Here is a 15,853-nt window from a genome sequence, read left to right as displayed (position 1 = left end):
CTCCGGACCAAAATGTTTCTTACGAATATCCATAGCATAGCAACAAAAAGCTTGGGACCGAAACTCCTTATGATTTAAGAAAAAAAATTTCATTGAGTCTCTTAATTATTAAAATCCATCACCTAAATAAGAATGTCATAACATTCTCTCTTTAATTATAACTATTAATTGATAGAGCAAACAGATTACCCAAATAGTCATCATATTTAGATATTATATGATAGTTTCTTCTGTAACTACAAAGGATCAAATATTTGGTTTTAGTTCTATAAAAGTTTAATATATTTAATCCCTACATTTAACAAAGATAATTTAGTTTTAGTCTTTTTTCATTGACTTGAAAATGTATATCTTTCATTACAAGAAAATCATGAAATAGAAATCAATTTTTAAATACAAAAAATAATTAATTGTTATTGTGACTAAATTAGAAATTAGAAACTATTTTAGAGACAAAAAAATTTGATTTCTAAATTAATTTATATTATTGTTAAATGATTTCTAAATTGGTATCTAATTAGCAACCAAAGTTTTTGCTACCACATTTATAAGTTAAAATCTTGGTAGTTTTAGATACAAATTTAAAAACTATTTAACAATAATAGAAACTAATTTAGAAACCAATTTTTTTTTTATCTATAAAATAGTCTCTAATTTAGTCATTATAACAACTAATTATTTTTTGTTTTTAAAAATTGGTTTCTATTTCATAATTTTCTTGTGAAAATTCATAACCAAAAATGGATTTTCCTGGTTGGTCTTCTCCTCCTCATGTTCATGTTCACTGCAATTTATGACAACTAAGGAACTGATTGTTAAAGCCAATAATCAGACTTACACTTTCATATTTACTGTGTTATCATAAAATGGTTTAGAGCTGAATTTCCATCAAGTCCTTTGCCATCATAATAAGCAATGAAATCTTTGAGTGATGTTTCTCTATAAACTGGGGGGTTATCTTCTGATAATAGTTCCTTGATGGGCCCATACATTCTTGCTGTTGGATAAAGGTGAAGAGTGAAAAAGCATGCCACTGATACTCTTGGCCCTATGCGATTTGCAAGCACACGGTGCTCCACACTTTTGAATCTACCATTGGATATTAGCTGCAATTAATTTTGCAACATAAAATCCACTCATCATTCATTCATACCAATAACTAAATTCAGAATCAGACACGTGCAAACATATAAAGGCAGAGTTGTGTTGGTGTCTGATAAACTTACAAGAAAGAAATGATCAATCTTTAGGCATGCAAATTATGTTAACAGACTTCCAGTTTATGCACATCTGTCCTATGGAACCTTATTATCCAGTCATTCCAGTTTTTGCTTAATCCTTAACATTAATTCATAGGAAAAACAGTGAAGATATACTGCAAGTAATAGTCAAAATTTTATTTTATCAAGTTGAGGATCTGACTGATAAGGTAAGGATATGCTTAATGCTCTAGGCTGAAAATGAAAAATAGAGCCTAGATACACGAAATGTACTAATCTAGTTGTGAACAAACCACTCAAACTTTTGAATTAACTCTAAACAACTTTTGAAAGTAAGGAAAACAAGTTAACTGTTTCTGGTAAAGTTTCACAACTTTATGTAAACTCTCAAGACAATCTTGATTATGAATTGTAAAAGAAATATCAAATTCCTTATCAGTTGTGATGGAACAAATTTGCATCCATATTATATGGCAAACTGGTTTAAAATGATCAAAGTATCAAACTATACAATGTCATATGGTATCTAAAAGAAGGCTAAGTACTAGTCGTAAATGCAAATCATATAGGATTTCATTAGGGTGCAAATGGAATACATTTTCATCACCATCTTTCTTTCTTCTCCCCCATCCTCCCATTTCTGAATTAAGGTCCTACAACTACATCATTAAGGAAGAAAAGTAATTCTTATGCACCACACTCATTGTATATTTCATTTATGGAGTATTAAAAGGGAGGAAAAGGAAGACCTGCAGCAGATCTCCAATGTTAACTACTAGAGCTTCAGGAACAGGGGGAACATCAACCCATCCATTATGGCTCAAAACTTGGAGCCCTCCAATGTGATCTTGCAGCAGAATTGTAAGAAAATCAGGGTCTGAGTGCCTGGTAGTGCCCATAGTGAGTTCAGGCTCAGGACACGCTGGATAATAGTGAAACAAAATTGAGTGACCCTTTGCACAATCCATGCCTTCAAGATGGTCAGGGTTAAGTCCAAGTGCTTCTGATAACAACCCAAATAAAACTTTACCCAACACATGAACTTGCTTAGAGTATTCCATTGTCACATCCCTACAAACCAGATCAAATGACTCAAAAAAGGGACCTTTAAGGTAAAAAATGTGAGCAAACAGTGTATGTGGCTTGCCTAAAATCATAAACTGCTATATATGCTAAATTTATTGATATTTACAATATCTGCTAAAAAAACATACTAAGAGTAAGTTTTGATTGGTTTATAATGTAATAACAAAAAATCCTTTTGTTTTCAATTTATGTCCTTCAAAACTAAAGTTTTTTTCTTTTATCCAAATGACTTAAACACATGTAAGATTTTACAACAATTCAAACACTCTAGTCAACCAATTCAGCCATACTTAGTTGACCAGAATTAATTTCTAATCTCATAATTAATATAAACTTTTGTTACCTAAATAACCAAGTTAAAATACCACTGAAACTTGAGTTCATGAATGTATAAGAAGCTTTGGACGATGAAAGTCCAAAGTTACCTACAAATAGGAGGCAATGCTTGAGGATCAAGAGGCTCAGGACCCATCACACAGAAAAGAGTGTCTCTCCAATTAGCATACTTTGACTGATACAAATCAAAGTTGCTCCCATACTTCACCTTCTTCATCACCTCCCTGCTGTAATACTCTCCCTTCACCTCCTGCGCCAGCTCGTGGAACTCACGCGCCGCCACCAGCGTCTCCTCCAGCACTTTCACGGGTATTCCGTGATTCACCACCTGGAAGAACCCCACCGCTTCAGCCGCCCTCCGGACTTCGGACACCAAGTCGGCGCGGTCTCCTGCGACGCGACCGAGGTCGATCACGGGGACCATGAACTGTGCACCGGGCTTCCCGCCTGATAATTGGTCGCCGTCGCCGAGGTCCTCTGGCGGGCGGATGAAGAACCGTGGGAGTTTGTTGACGCCAGAGTCGACTAGGCCTTTAACGCCAGCTTTGGAGTCGTCGAAGGACTTTAGTTCCTGCAAACGGTCGTAGTTTTCTCCGGCGCCGGCGACGTCCATTTTGTTCGGTGTGGAACACTAGAACGTTAGCTTTCTGTTCTGAGACTCTGACTTACTTTGATATATATCAGTGTTTTGTTTTTAATATTTTTATGGAATTGCCAGCTTTAAACACAACTCATACATTTGTGCATGTGGAATACTCTGTATGTGCATGTGGAACACTGTCAACTTCAACAGTAAAAACTCATTTTTATCTTTTACCAGAATCAAACAATATGATTCTTGTTGAAGAATTCAGAACTAATTATTCTTTGTTATATGGTATAGATACAAAATTGTTATTTGAGGAAGCAATAATTAAATAGAGAAAATAGAATAATGATACCGAAATTTTTTTATGCGAGAAAATCTTTTTAAGTTAAAACCTACGGACTAGTTAAAAAGAATGTCTCAGTATGAAAGTAGGATTATAATATTTGTTTCTCTCACTCTATGAGAATAACTCTTAATCTCACCCAGCAAGATGAAATACAATATCTCTCTAACCTCTTATTAGGATTTTTAATCTCACACTATGGTGAATATTAACTCTATTATTTACTCTCTCTTCTCACTTGCTTGCATTTCTCTTCCTCACAGGTTCTCTTTATATATAGGAAAGAAGAGAAAAACTTCTTCATAAAGAGATAATGAATAATTAATGCTTGTCACATTTTCAAGATACCTTGAAAATATTATCAACATTTTTCTAGGTTGAACTTCATAGTCTTCAAGATATAATTCCAAAACTTTGGAATGACCATCATTGAACATATTCAATGGATCAATTATCAAGATTCATTGGTCACAGTCTCATTAAATTAAGGAGGAATTCCCAACAAATCTCTCCATTCCTTTCTTAATTGAAGGATTTTAATAATCTAGCTCCCCTACAACAATCTATTAGCTTATTAGCGGAAATTTCCTTTGTCAACATGTCAGACCAGTTGTCATCTGTATGAACCTTCTCTAGATGCAACTCTCCATCCTCCAAAGCATGTCATATCCAATGATAACGATAATCAATGTGCTTTGTTCGAGAATGAAATGTAGGATTCTTAGCTAGGTGGATTGCACTTTGGTTGTCACAATGGAGAACATGTCTTTCTCGAACATAACCCAATTCATGCAAGAGATTTTTTTTATATTTTATCTCTTTCCAACTTCAGATGCGATAATGTATTCTACTTTAGTTCTTGACAAAGATGCAAAACATCTTTGTAACTTGGATTGCCAAGATACAGTTTCCCTGCAAAAGTAGTTAGATATCCTGATTGGATTTTCTAGAAGCTACTTCTCTAGCCATGTGTGCATCTGTGTATCCCACCAACTTAGGATCTTCATTACCAAAACATAAACATCTTTTGGTAGTTCACCTCAAATATCGCAATATCCACTTCACTGCATTCTAGTGCTCTTCGCCAGGATTGGACAAGAATCGACTCACAACACCAACTACATGGACAATATCTAGTCTTATGCAAATCAAGGCGTACATTAGGCTTCCTACTACAGAAGTATAAGGCACTCTGCTCATTTCTTTCTTTTCTTTTTCACTAGTTGGACATTGCATTGTGCTTAGCTTGAAATGTTCGGCAAATGAAACACTTACAGGTTTTCCCTTATCCATGTTGAATATTTTGAGAATTTTCTCAATGTACATCTCTTGTGATAGCCATATCAACTTCTTGGAGTGATCTTTGATCACCTAAGTTTTTCATGGCAAAAGACTTGCTTAAAGCGTTCTTCAAACCAACAATCTTCTTATACCACACTTCCTCTGGAATCTCTCCATCTAGAGGTCTTGAAGGTGTTAGGTTTATGAGATCAACTGCAATCTTTATTGCTTCACCCCAAAAAGACTAGGGGAGGTTAACACCTTGTAACATGCATATGACTTTCTCTTCAATAGTACAATTCATTCTTTCGGCTACTCCATTCAGTTGAGGAGTCTTTAGTGGTGTTTCCATCATTTTGATGTCATACATTTTGCAATAGGCTTTAAAAGGACCACATATTCTCCACCATTGTCTGATTTCAGACACTTAAGTTTTTTCCCACTCTCATGCTCCACTAGAGCATGGAATTCTTTAAATGCTGATCTTTGGTTTTCAGCAAGTACGCCCATACTCTTCTTGAGTGACATCAATAAATGAGACAAAGTAGTAGGCTCCACCAAGAGATTTTTCAGATGGTACACAAACATCTATATGCACAATAGGGATGACAAAGAGGGATGTGCGACTCGTTGAAAAAAATGCAGGGCGGGCTACATATTCCAATCCACTCATTCGCTTAGGCCCATCCCACATAACCCGCAGTCCGCGAGGACCAAGTGCGGGATGGGACGGGTTGACCCACATGACCTGCATAACTAAAAAATCTAGAATTTTCTTTCTGCACCCCCAAATTTTCTTCATGTAACTTCATATTTCACATTCCAAAATTTTTACTCACATCTTATTACGACTGTGTCATGAGAATAATATTGTGAGACCATTTGTATAATGCATCTAAATAATGAAAAGAATTAAATTTATTCAAAAAAATTATTTATTTATTTATTTATTATTTTTTTAAAAATATTTCTTATGTAGGTTGACTCGTAAACCCACGAGCCAACCCTTATGCGGGATGGACTAGTAAAATCAGGCCACATATTCTATGTGGGGCAGACCAATGATAAGTGCCAAATGTTAATAATATTTTATATTAAAATATAGGCACTTATGAGTATTAATTGATAAAATAAACATAAAATAACTCCTAATTTATGAATTTCTACCTTTTTACATATTTTGTGATTTTAATTTCAATAAGAACGATTTAATCCCAAATTTGTTTTAATTTCAGAATTCTAGGGAAGGATGGAGATAATTGGGCAAAAAGAGAATATACAAAGTTAAAAAGGTAAAGCTGGAACGCACCAGCACTCACCAAAGCTCGCCCAAACTCGCCTAAGTCAGACGCCCCAGAGGATCTCGCTCAATCTTCCAAGCGAGAAGGCACTTAGCCCAAGCCAATTAGGTTAAATAGGAGGCTTGAGGCACAACCGTAGGTGTGCAAGATTGAGAGGAAAACCCCATTGAGTGAATTGTAGTCCAATTGGGAGAATAAAAGGTTTTAGAAACCCTATAAGAGGCAGCCGTCAAGGAGAAACATCTGAAATCTTCTTTTCTCGCTCTCCCTGTTTGTAACAACCATCATGTGTGGCTAATTCTACCATTTGAGATTAGGAGTAATTTGTTCAAACTCTTATCTATTGACGTGATATCTAAACATAATATTTTGTTCTTGATTTATGACAGGTATAATTGTTTTGTTTGTAATGCTTGGTTTACCATGATCTCGAGATTTAGATTTGACTAGAAAGTACTTCTAAGTTTCTGACCCAAACAATAATGCTTAACATATTTCAATGTTAGGAATAAATTTGAAATGTTAATTGCTATCAATGTCTGATCTTAACGATAATAATTTTTTATAAATATGCGAGGAATCGATATTTAGGAAGCATCTTAATAATTTTATATGCGATGAATCGATATAAATGATTTTTATATGGGCATCAATATCAATAAAAGGACACAATATTGTCATGCTAATCAAAATACAAAAGATTGAGAAAGATGAACCTCATTCCATATTTTTCCAATTGAAACAACAAACTCTTTAACTTGTTTTCTTATTAATCATTGCCATCAAAACAAATTCCAACAAACTTTATTATTTTATTTTCTATTTAGTGAATCTTTTACTTGATTATTCAACTATTCCTTGTGGGTTTGATATCTGTCCTTAGGGACAAATTATTACTTCCAACAACGGTGCACTTGCCGAAAAAAGTCATCAGCCAACCCAACCCACATTTTGCAGGCCAAATGCGGGGCATACCAGTTCGCATTGCCATCCCTAATGCACAAGTTCAAGTACCTTCTGTCTCCTTGAGGGATCGCCTGATCTATAAAAACTGACTCTACATTGTTTACCATAAATGCCATTAGTACAGGATTCCAAGATTTGACCCTTTATACCTTGCAAGTGATTTTTGGCGAGCATCTAGAGTGTTTTCTCACTCATATGCCCCAATCGTCTCCGCTAAGGATATTTGGAATCTGTAGCAACATTTGATTCTCCAGAAAAAAAATTCTTCCTTGCATAATGTAAAGGGATCCTTCCTTTGAACCTCTGGCAATGACTAGGTTCCATTTTGCTAGTTTCCACTTTCCAGTACCAAAGTGGCTTATAAACCAACATCATCCAACTTACTCGTTGAGATAAGGTTGAGAGGCATTTCTGGAACATGCCTCACTTCCTTCAGTACAATCTTGTTTCCTATGTCTATTAGTAACATAATATCACCAATACCTACAATCTTGCTTGTAACATGGTTTCCCATATTCATAGTACCATATTCACATTTCTTGTAATTTGAAAAGAAATCTTCATGTGGAGTTATATGGAAAGAGGCACCAGAGTCAACGATCCAAGAGGAATCACCATATGCAACATTTAGGTAATTGTCTTCTCCAATAAGAAAAACATCATCGTCTACGACAACGACTGTGATTGGAGTACACTCCTTCTTCTTTGCATCAACTAAGTCTAGATGAACAGTTCCGACTTTCTGGTCTCTCTTTAGAAATCTGCATTCAAATCTCTTATGATATTTTTTACTACAATAATAGGATATTGTTGTTCTTGTGTGAGATTGATAACGACCTTTGGCTTTGCTTTTGTTTCTTACACGGGATTAATTTCTCCCATGGGTTTCACCTCTTCCTCGCTTCTCAATAACATTTGTTTTATATTGAAAATTTGTACCTCTTGTTGAAGATGGATGAAGCTCATCTCTACCTAGCCTTAGTGTGTTTGATGTAGATGTTAGCTAGTTTGCTTTGTAGGTTGCAATGTGTCTTAGATGATCTTGTATTCTAGGGTTGTGTGTATTCAAGGTTGCCTTTTGCTACATGACCTATCCTAGATGCCGAACCAAGCATAGATCAAGCACTTGAAGTGGTTAAAAGATTTTCCAAAAGGTTTTTAGAGTTCTCTCCAAAAATCAGGATACTGCACAAAAAAAAAAATCTGTTTCGCTGTAAAAGAATAGGTTTATTTTTGGTGTGCTGAAAGGATTTTCGAAAGGTGGTTAGGGCACCAAAGGTACAACTCAGTCAGTTATTTCAGTTAGCTGAGTTGGCACTTTTCCAAAAATAAATTTGTTTAGTTTAAAACTGAATCTGTTGTTTTCATAACAGCTTTTCAACTATTTTTTTTGAAAAGAAGTTAGAAACTGTTTTCTATATAAAGAAAAGCTTCTCTCACATGAAAGGTTGTTGAGCAATCACGTTTTTGACAGAGATTAAACACTTTCTATGTGAGAAGAAGGATTGAATTGAGTTTTTGAAAGGTTTTCCAAAGGGATTTTCAAGTGAGCTTGTTCTAGGAAAACTTTGATCTTGGTGAAGGTGCTGGTGCAGTTCTGCAGCAAATTGAACTACTGGTTTTGAGTTCTTGCATCTTCTTTTCAGGTGTTATCTTTCCTTTATTCTGGTTTGTAAAGTTGTAAGTGTTAGTCACTCCTTGATAGGGTTTCTTGGAGTGCAAGGTGTGCTGAAATAGGGTTTTTTTAGCATTGGTTGTATTGTTCTTGTAGTGTTCAAGAACTGTTGTGTTTGTAAGTGATTGATACTGTTTTTAGTGGATTCCACCTTGGAGTAAGGTGAAACTGGATGTAGCTCTGTATGAGTGAACCAGTTTAAAAACTTGCTTGTCTTTTCTTCTCATCCCTGCACTCGTTTCTGGTTTTGCTTAATTCTGTCAAGAAAGGAATCTGTTCTTTTGAAATCAAATCTGTTAATTATGGGTTTAATAAAAACTGTTCTTCCTGATTTGTTAAAGTTCTCTAATCAATAACAAAGTACTTGTATATGAGGTTTTAATTGGTTTAAGAACAAATAGTCTTATTCATTAAATCCTTACAAAGATTCCTTCCCTTTGAGACCTTGTGTTGAATGAACTTGATTGATTTCTTGGCATAATCTGTATTCTTCAAACTGGTAAAAGCTAACCAATTTGATTATGTTATATCTCTCTGTTGATTGCAATTTTAATTTGAACAAGTTCAAATTGTGTTAGACTGTTCTGAAGAATCAATCTGTTTCTTTTAAAAACAATCTGTTCTTTTTCCTCTGATATACTGAAAACTATGTGTATTTGCGAAAATTTTATATGTTCAATTCACCCCTCCCCTCTTGAACTTAGACACTAATAGACCCAACACCTCTTTCTTTCCTTTTGGATGCTTCATTCAACAGACCGTCTGAAACAATGTCCATTGAGATCTTCCCATTTGGGACTGAGTTGTTGAGTGTGAATGGAGTGAAACTGAGAAGAAGAAGGCCCAATATGACTCCTTAGCCAAGAACATCATCACCTCTGCACTGAATATAGATGAGTTCTTTATAGTTTCTCAATGCAACTGAGCTAAGGAGATGTGAGAGGTACTAGAGGTAACTCATGAAGGGACGGATGATGTGAAACGAGCAAGGAAACACTCACTCATTCAGGAATACGAACTGTTCAGAATGCAATCAGAAGAGAGTATTGCAGATGTGCAATCAGAAGAGAGTATTGCATATTGTAAATCACCTCACTGGCCTTGGTAAAGTCTTTGACAAGGAAGAGCTCAACATAAAGGTGCTGAAATGCCTTGATAGGAGCTGGCAGCCTAAGGTAACAACAATCTCAGAATCCAGAGATTTATCCAAGATATCCACTGCTGCACTCTTTGGAAAACTGATGGAGCATGAACTAGAGCTGAAAAGATTTAAAGAACAAGAAACTGTGGAGAAGAGAGCCAAAGGAATTGCCTTGAAAACTACCATGGAACATGATACAAGTGAGGAAGAAGATAATCCTGAACATGATGAGACTTTGAGTCTGCTCACCAGAAAATTCAGCAGGTTTCTTAGAAAGAAAAACCGTGACAGAACTCAACAAAGAAAGAGCTAAATCCAATTATTCAAATTCTTCCAATTACACTTGTTTTGGATGTGGTAAACCATGTCATATAAAGGTTGATTGTCCAAACAATCAAAACAAAGAAAAATCAGCAAGCAAGAAGAGTGAAAGAAGCAAAGGCAAAAGAGCATACATCTCATGGGAAGAAAATGATGTATCCTCATCTAGTGATTCCTCAACCGAAAGTGAGGAAGCAAATCTGTGCTTTATGGCGAATGATGAAGAATCTAACTCAGATTCAGTAAGTGATTTTTCTACTGATTCTGAAAATTATGATCAGCTGTTAATTGCATTTAAGGAAACACATGATGAAGCAAACAGATTAGCTGTAATGTGCAACAAATTGAATAGAGTAAATAGGGTACTTGAACCTAAGGTCAAAACTCTTGAAGAAGAACTGCACAAAGCTAAAACTGAATTGGTTAGCCTTAAATTAACATGTTTGCATGCATCAATAAAAACCTGTGATAATTGTAAAAAGCTGGAAAAACAGGTTGAGTATTTGTTAAAAACACTTTCAAATTTCACCAAAGGAAGAGAAAATCTTGAAACTTTATTAGGTTCACAGAATGCTGTTTTTAATAAAAATGGTCTAGGATACAATCCTGGATTGAAAAGCAATGTGAAAAAGCTGTCCAGTTTTTTTGTTCCTTCCAAAACAGGTTTTTCCTCTTTTAGTTGGTCTAATACAATGCATTCTACAACTTGTTTTTATTGTATGAAGTCTGGACATATATCTAGAACATGTAAAGCTAGAAGGTACCTTGTTCCAAAAGGGTTGGCCAAATGGCTTCCTAAGGAAAGGTATTAATCATGTTGGACCCTAAACTTAGAAGGGGTACCATATGTGTTAAATCTGTTTTGTTTTGCAGAAAAACAGCAGGAAAAATCAGTGGTACTTGGATAGTGGGTGCTCAAAGCACATGACTGGTGATGTCACCCAATTCACAAATCTGAAACTTAAAGCTGAAGGACACGTCACATATGGAGATAATAATAGAGGAAGGATTCTTGGAAGAGGAAATGTTGGTACTGCAGACTCAACCACTATTGAGAATGTACTGTATGTTGAAGGGCTAAAACATAGTCTTCTAAGCATTAGCCAGCTGTGTGACAAGGGATACAAGGTCAATTTCGAAGCCAACACTTGTACAATTTCAAATGAAATTTCTGGTAAGGTGCTTTTCACAGGAAAAAGGGTAAACAACATCTATCTTTTAAATATTATGAAGAGCTGCTCTGAAAATGAGTGTTTGTTATCTAAAAGTGATGAGTCATGACTGTGGCATAGGAGGCTAGCTCATATTCACACAAATCACTTGAATAAGCTGAAGTCTAAGGAACTTGTTTCTGGTTTACCAAACATAAAATTTCAGAATAACAGATTGTGTGATGCTTGTGTAAAGGGAAAACAGATAAGAACTTCATTTAAATCTAAAGATGTGGTTTCTACAAATAAAGCCTTGGATGTTTTACATATGGACTTGTTTGGACCATCTAGAACTGCTAGCTTAGCTGGAAATTACTATGCCTTGGTGATTGTTGATGACTTTTCAAGATATACATGGACTTTGTTTCTTGCTTCTAAAAATGATGCATATAAAGCCTTTAAGAAACTTGCTAAGGTTCTGCATAATGAAAATGAAAATAGAATAAAACAGATTCGTAGTGATCATGGGGGAGAATTTCAAAATGCAAAATTTGATAGATATTGTGAAAAACATGGGATCACACATAGCTATTATGCTCCTAGGACACCCTAACAAAATGGTGTTGTTGAAAGGAAGAATAGGTCATTAGAAGAGTTAGCTAGGACCATGCTAAATGAATCTGATTTACCTAAATATTTTTGGGCTGATGCAGTATACACTACTTCTTATGTGCTTAACAGAACATTGATTAGACCAATTCTTAAGAAAACTCCCTATGAATTGTATAAAGGTAGGAAGCCTAACATTAGTCATCTTAGGGTTTTTGGCTGCAAATGTTTTGTTCTAAATAATGGTAAAGACAATCTGGGGAAATTTGATCCTAAATCAGATGAAGGAACACATATTGGTTATGCTATAAATGGACATGCTTATAGAGTGTATAATAAAAGATTGCTTGCAGTAGAAGAATCTATACATGTTGTATTTGATGAAACAGATTGTTCTGTTCCTAAATCTGTTCTGGATGAACCTGGTATGGATGATTTAAGAACCATTTTGCAAAATAATCAATCCAGTGAGCTTGATGCAACTAATCCAAATGTTGTCAAAGAATCTATTATGAATGCAGGATTGCCTAAAGAATGGAAAACACCCAGGGATCTCACACTAGACAATGTAATTGGTAAAATTGAGAAAGGAGTCTCAAAAAGAAATTCACTTAATAATTTCTGCAAAACAATGGCCTTTGTTTCACAGATTGAACCTAAAAGTCTGGAAGAAGCACTACAAGACAGCAATTGGATAACAACAATGCAGGAAGAACTGAACCAGTTTGAATACAATGAAGTATGGACTTTGGTTCCAAGAAGGCATGAGATGAATATCATAGGAACCAAGTGGGTGTACAGGAACAAGATGGATGAACATGGGGCTATCACTAGAAATAAAGCAAGGCTGGTTACTAAAGGTTATAACCTAGAAGAGGGAATTGATTTTGGTGAAACCTATGCACCGGTAGCACGTCTTGAAGCTGTCAGATTACTCCTAGCATTTTCCAGCATACAAGGGTTCAAGCTATTTCAAATGGATGTCAAGAGTGCATTCTTAAATGGTTACATTAATGAAGAGGTGTTTGTATCTCAGCCTCCAGGGTTCGAAGATCATAAAAATCCAGAGCATGTGTACATGCTTAAGAAGGCGTTATATGGATTAAAACAAGCACCCAGGCAATGGTATGAGAGATTGAGTGAGTTTTTGCTCTCTTAAGGATATAACCGTGGCAATTCTGATAAAACTCTATTCATAAAGAAGAAAAAAAGAAGATATTATCCTTGTACAAGTGTATGTGGATGATATCATCTTTGGGGCCATAAATGAAGAAATGTGTGAAGCTTTTGTTACTGCAATGAAGAGTGAATTTGAGATGTCAATGTTAGGGGAAATGAATTTCTTCCTTGGACTACAAGTAAAACAACTCAAGGATGGAATCTTCATAAATCAAGCAAAGTACTGCAAGTAGTTGCTTAAGAAATTTGATATGGATCAATGCAAAGCAATCAACACTCCTATTTCAACAAGCTGCCAACTGGATCAAGATTGTGCAGGAAAATCAGTGGATCAATCAAAATACAGGGGTTTAATTGGTTCCTTATTATACTTAACTGCTAGCAGGCCTGACATTATGTTTGCCGTGTGTTTATGTGCTAGATATCAATCTAATCCAAAGGAATCACACTACAATGCAGCAAAGAGAATTATGAAATACTTGCAAGGGTCTAAGGATGTTGGATTATGGTATCCTAACAATGTATCTTTAAACTTAACTGGTTTTTCAGATTCTGACTTTGCAGGTTGCAAGGTTGATAGGAAAAGCACAAGTGGGACTTGTCACATGCTTGGATCAAGTCTAATCTCTTGGCATTGCAAGAAACAGGCTTGTGTTGCTCTCTCTACAGCAGAAGCAGAATACATAGCTGTTGGAAGTTGTTGTGCTCAAACCTTATGGCTAAGGCAGCAACTAAGTGACTTTGGGATTCTATTAAACAAGATACCTATAAATTGTGATAACACTAGTGCTATAAATCTGTCTAAGAATCCTGTCATGCATTCAAGAACTAAACATATTGAAATTAAACATCACTTCCTAAGAGAACATATAGCTAATGGAACTTGTGATATCAAATTCATTGGCACTGAATTTCAATTGGCTGATCTTTTTACTAAACCTCTTGCTAAATATAGGTTTTATTTTCTTCTAAATGAATTGGGTATCATTAGCTTAAGTGTTCCTCTGCAGTAAAAATTTCAATATGTTATTTTATATTTTAACATGTTTTGCTCTCTGTTTCAGAATCACAGCTGTGACTAGGAAAAAGAAAGATTTGTTTTTTTTTTCTCTCTCTCTCTCTTTATCTTTGACTGCTTTTACGGTTATTAACCAGCAGGTCTATGACAATTAGCATGTGGGTATCCTAACTGATTGGATTTTGTATAGGTGCAACAGATTTGATTTTTCAAACTGAAATCTGGTTCCAATATATTCTTACGTAAATCAACACCTGAACCTGCTGTACCACAAGAATAAAATCTGAAGCATATCTGATTGATTTGATCTTTTTTTAACCCATAATTTTTGAAATCTGATTAAATTGATTTCCTTTAAAATTTGTGATTTTTGAAATCTGAGTTAAAGCTCTATATAAACCTGGCACTAATCAAGTGTTTTTCACACCTTCTCATCTCTGCTACGAGCTGTCCAGGTTCAAACAAATCACCGTGTTTAGTTTCTATTTTGAAATGGTCATGTGAACTGTTACTAACCCTTCTTCTAGCTGGTTTATCTTTAGGTGACTAAGTGCAGGTAGCAACAGATTAAGCATGGCATCCTCTTCACACAGAAAGAAGAAATCCAAAGAGCAATCTAACAGCAACCAAGGCATTCTGGAAAACTGGTTTGCTGGAGATTCTGAAGCTATGACAAGGTTCATCCATGAAACAAGCAGAAAGCAAGTCAATGTGCCCAAGGTGCTGAAATTTTCTTGGTTGAGAGAAGAAAATCTAACTGAAGCGAAAACCCTGCTCAAGCATCAAAAGCTTAAAAGCTTCTTAGAAATGATTGGAAATGTCTATCCAGACTTGGTGAAATTGTTCTACAACAATCTGGTTCAAGATGGCAAAAATCTGGTCTCCCATGTGAAAGGTGTGAAGCTGAAAATTACAAGGGAAATATGGAGCAATGTGGGAGGAATCAAGTATTCAGGAATGAAGGTTAGCAAAGGGAATACTGTTGGAATTCAAGGGTTCAACAAAATGCAGTTTTATAGGAGTTGTGTTAGAAATCCTGCTGAACCAGTAGCTAGATTTCATGCTGGAAATCTGACAATAATTCCAAGACTCCTAGCCTACATAATTGCTTGGCAACTCACTCCTAGAGGAAGCAATCATGAAGAGGATTTGATTCTGCTATACTGTATAATGAACCAACTCAAGGTAAATTGGGTGAGTACAATGGTAGAGCATATGCTCAAATCCACAAGGCTTCCCGATTATCGTTTTCCATATGCTATTTTTGTGTCAAAGCTAATTGATTATTTTGAAGTTGATACTGCAAATGAGAGAAATGACACCATTAAGGCAACAAGTGAAATAGACAACTCCACTCTCTTGAAGATGGGGTTCCAAAAGGAGGATGACAGCTGGATATTTAGAAGGAATGCTACAAATAGAGTTGAGAATGAAGCAGCTGATCCAGCAGATGAAGAAGAAGAAAATGCTGATGGTGTGCAACACATGGATGAGTCACCAGCCCACTCTTCTGCAAAGGAGGATGTTGCTGCTACAAGCCAAAATGCATTGGTTGCATATGAGGAACCTGTGTATAGAGGTGAACCTCTATCCATGTTCGAAAGACAAGTTCTAAGCAGGCTGGACACACTCACATA

General features: G+C 35.6%; 1 protein-coding gene across 1 annotated transcript; it reads right to left on the bottom strand.

The window, feature by feature from the left end:
* Positions 1-743: 743 nt before the first annotated feature.
* LOC137837675 (1-aminocyclopropane-1-carboxylate oxidase homolog 1-like) lies at positions 744-3,348 on the bottom strand. The gene is made up of 3 exons (XM_068646771.1): positions 2,732-3,348; positions 1,970-2,291; positions 744-1,106 (listed from the first exon to the last, which is right to left on the bottom strand). Exons 1-3 carry the CDS (start codon positions 3,253-3,255, stop codon positions 849-851), a joined length of 1,104 nt encoding a protein of 367 aa, XP_068502872.1. The 5' UTR covers positions 3,256-3,348; the 3' UTR covers positions 744-848.
* Positions 3,349-15,853: the final 12,505 nt, after the last annotated feature.

Source organism: Phaseolus vulgaris, chromosome 4 (assembly GCF_000499845.2).
Source record: "Phaseolus vulgaris cultivar G19833 chromosome 4, P. vulgaris v2.0, whole genome shotgun sequence".
Lineage (NCBI taxonomy): Eukaryota > Viridiplantae > Streptophyta > Magnoliopsida > Fabales > Fabaceae > Phaseolus > Phaseolus vulgaris.
The sequence above is the reverse complement of the archived record's forward strand: the minus strand, read 5'-3'. Positions and strand labels throughout refer to the sequence as shown.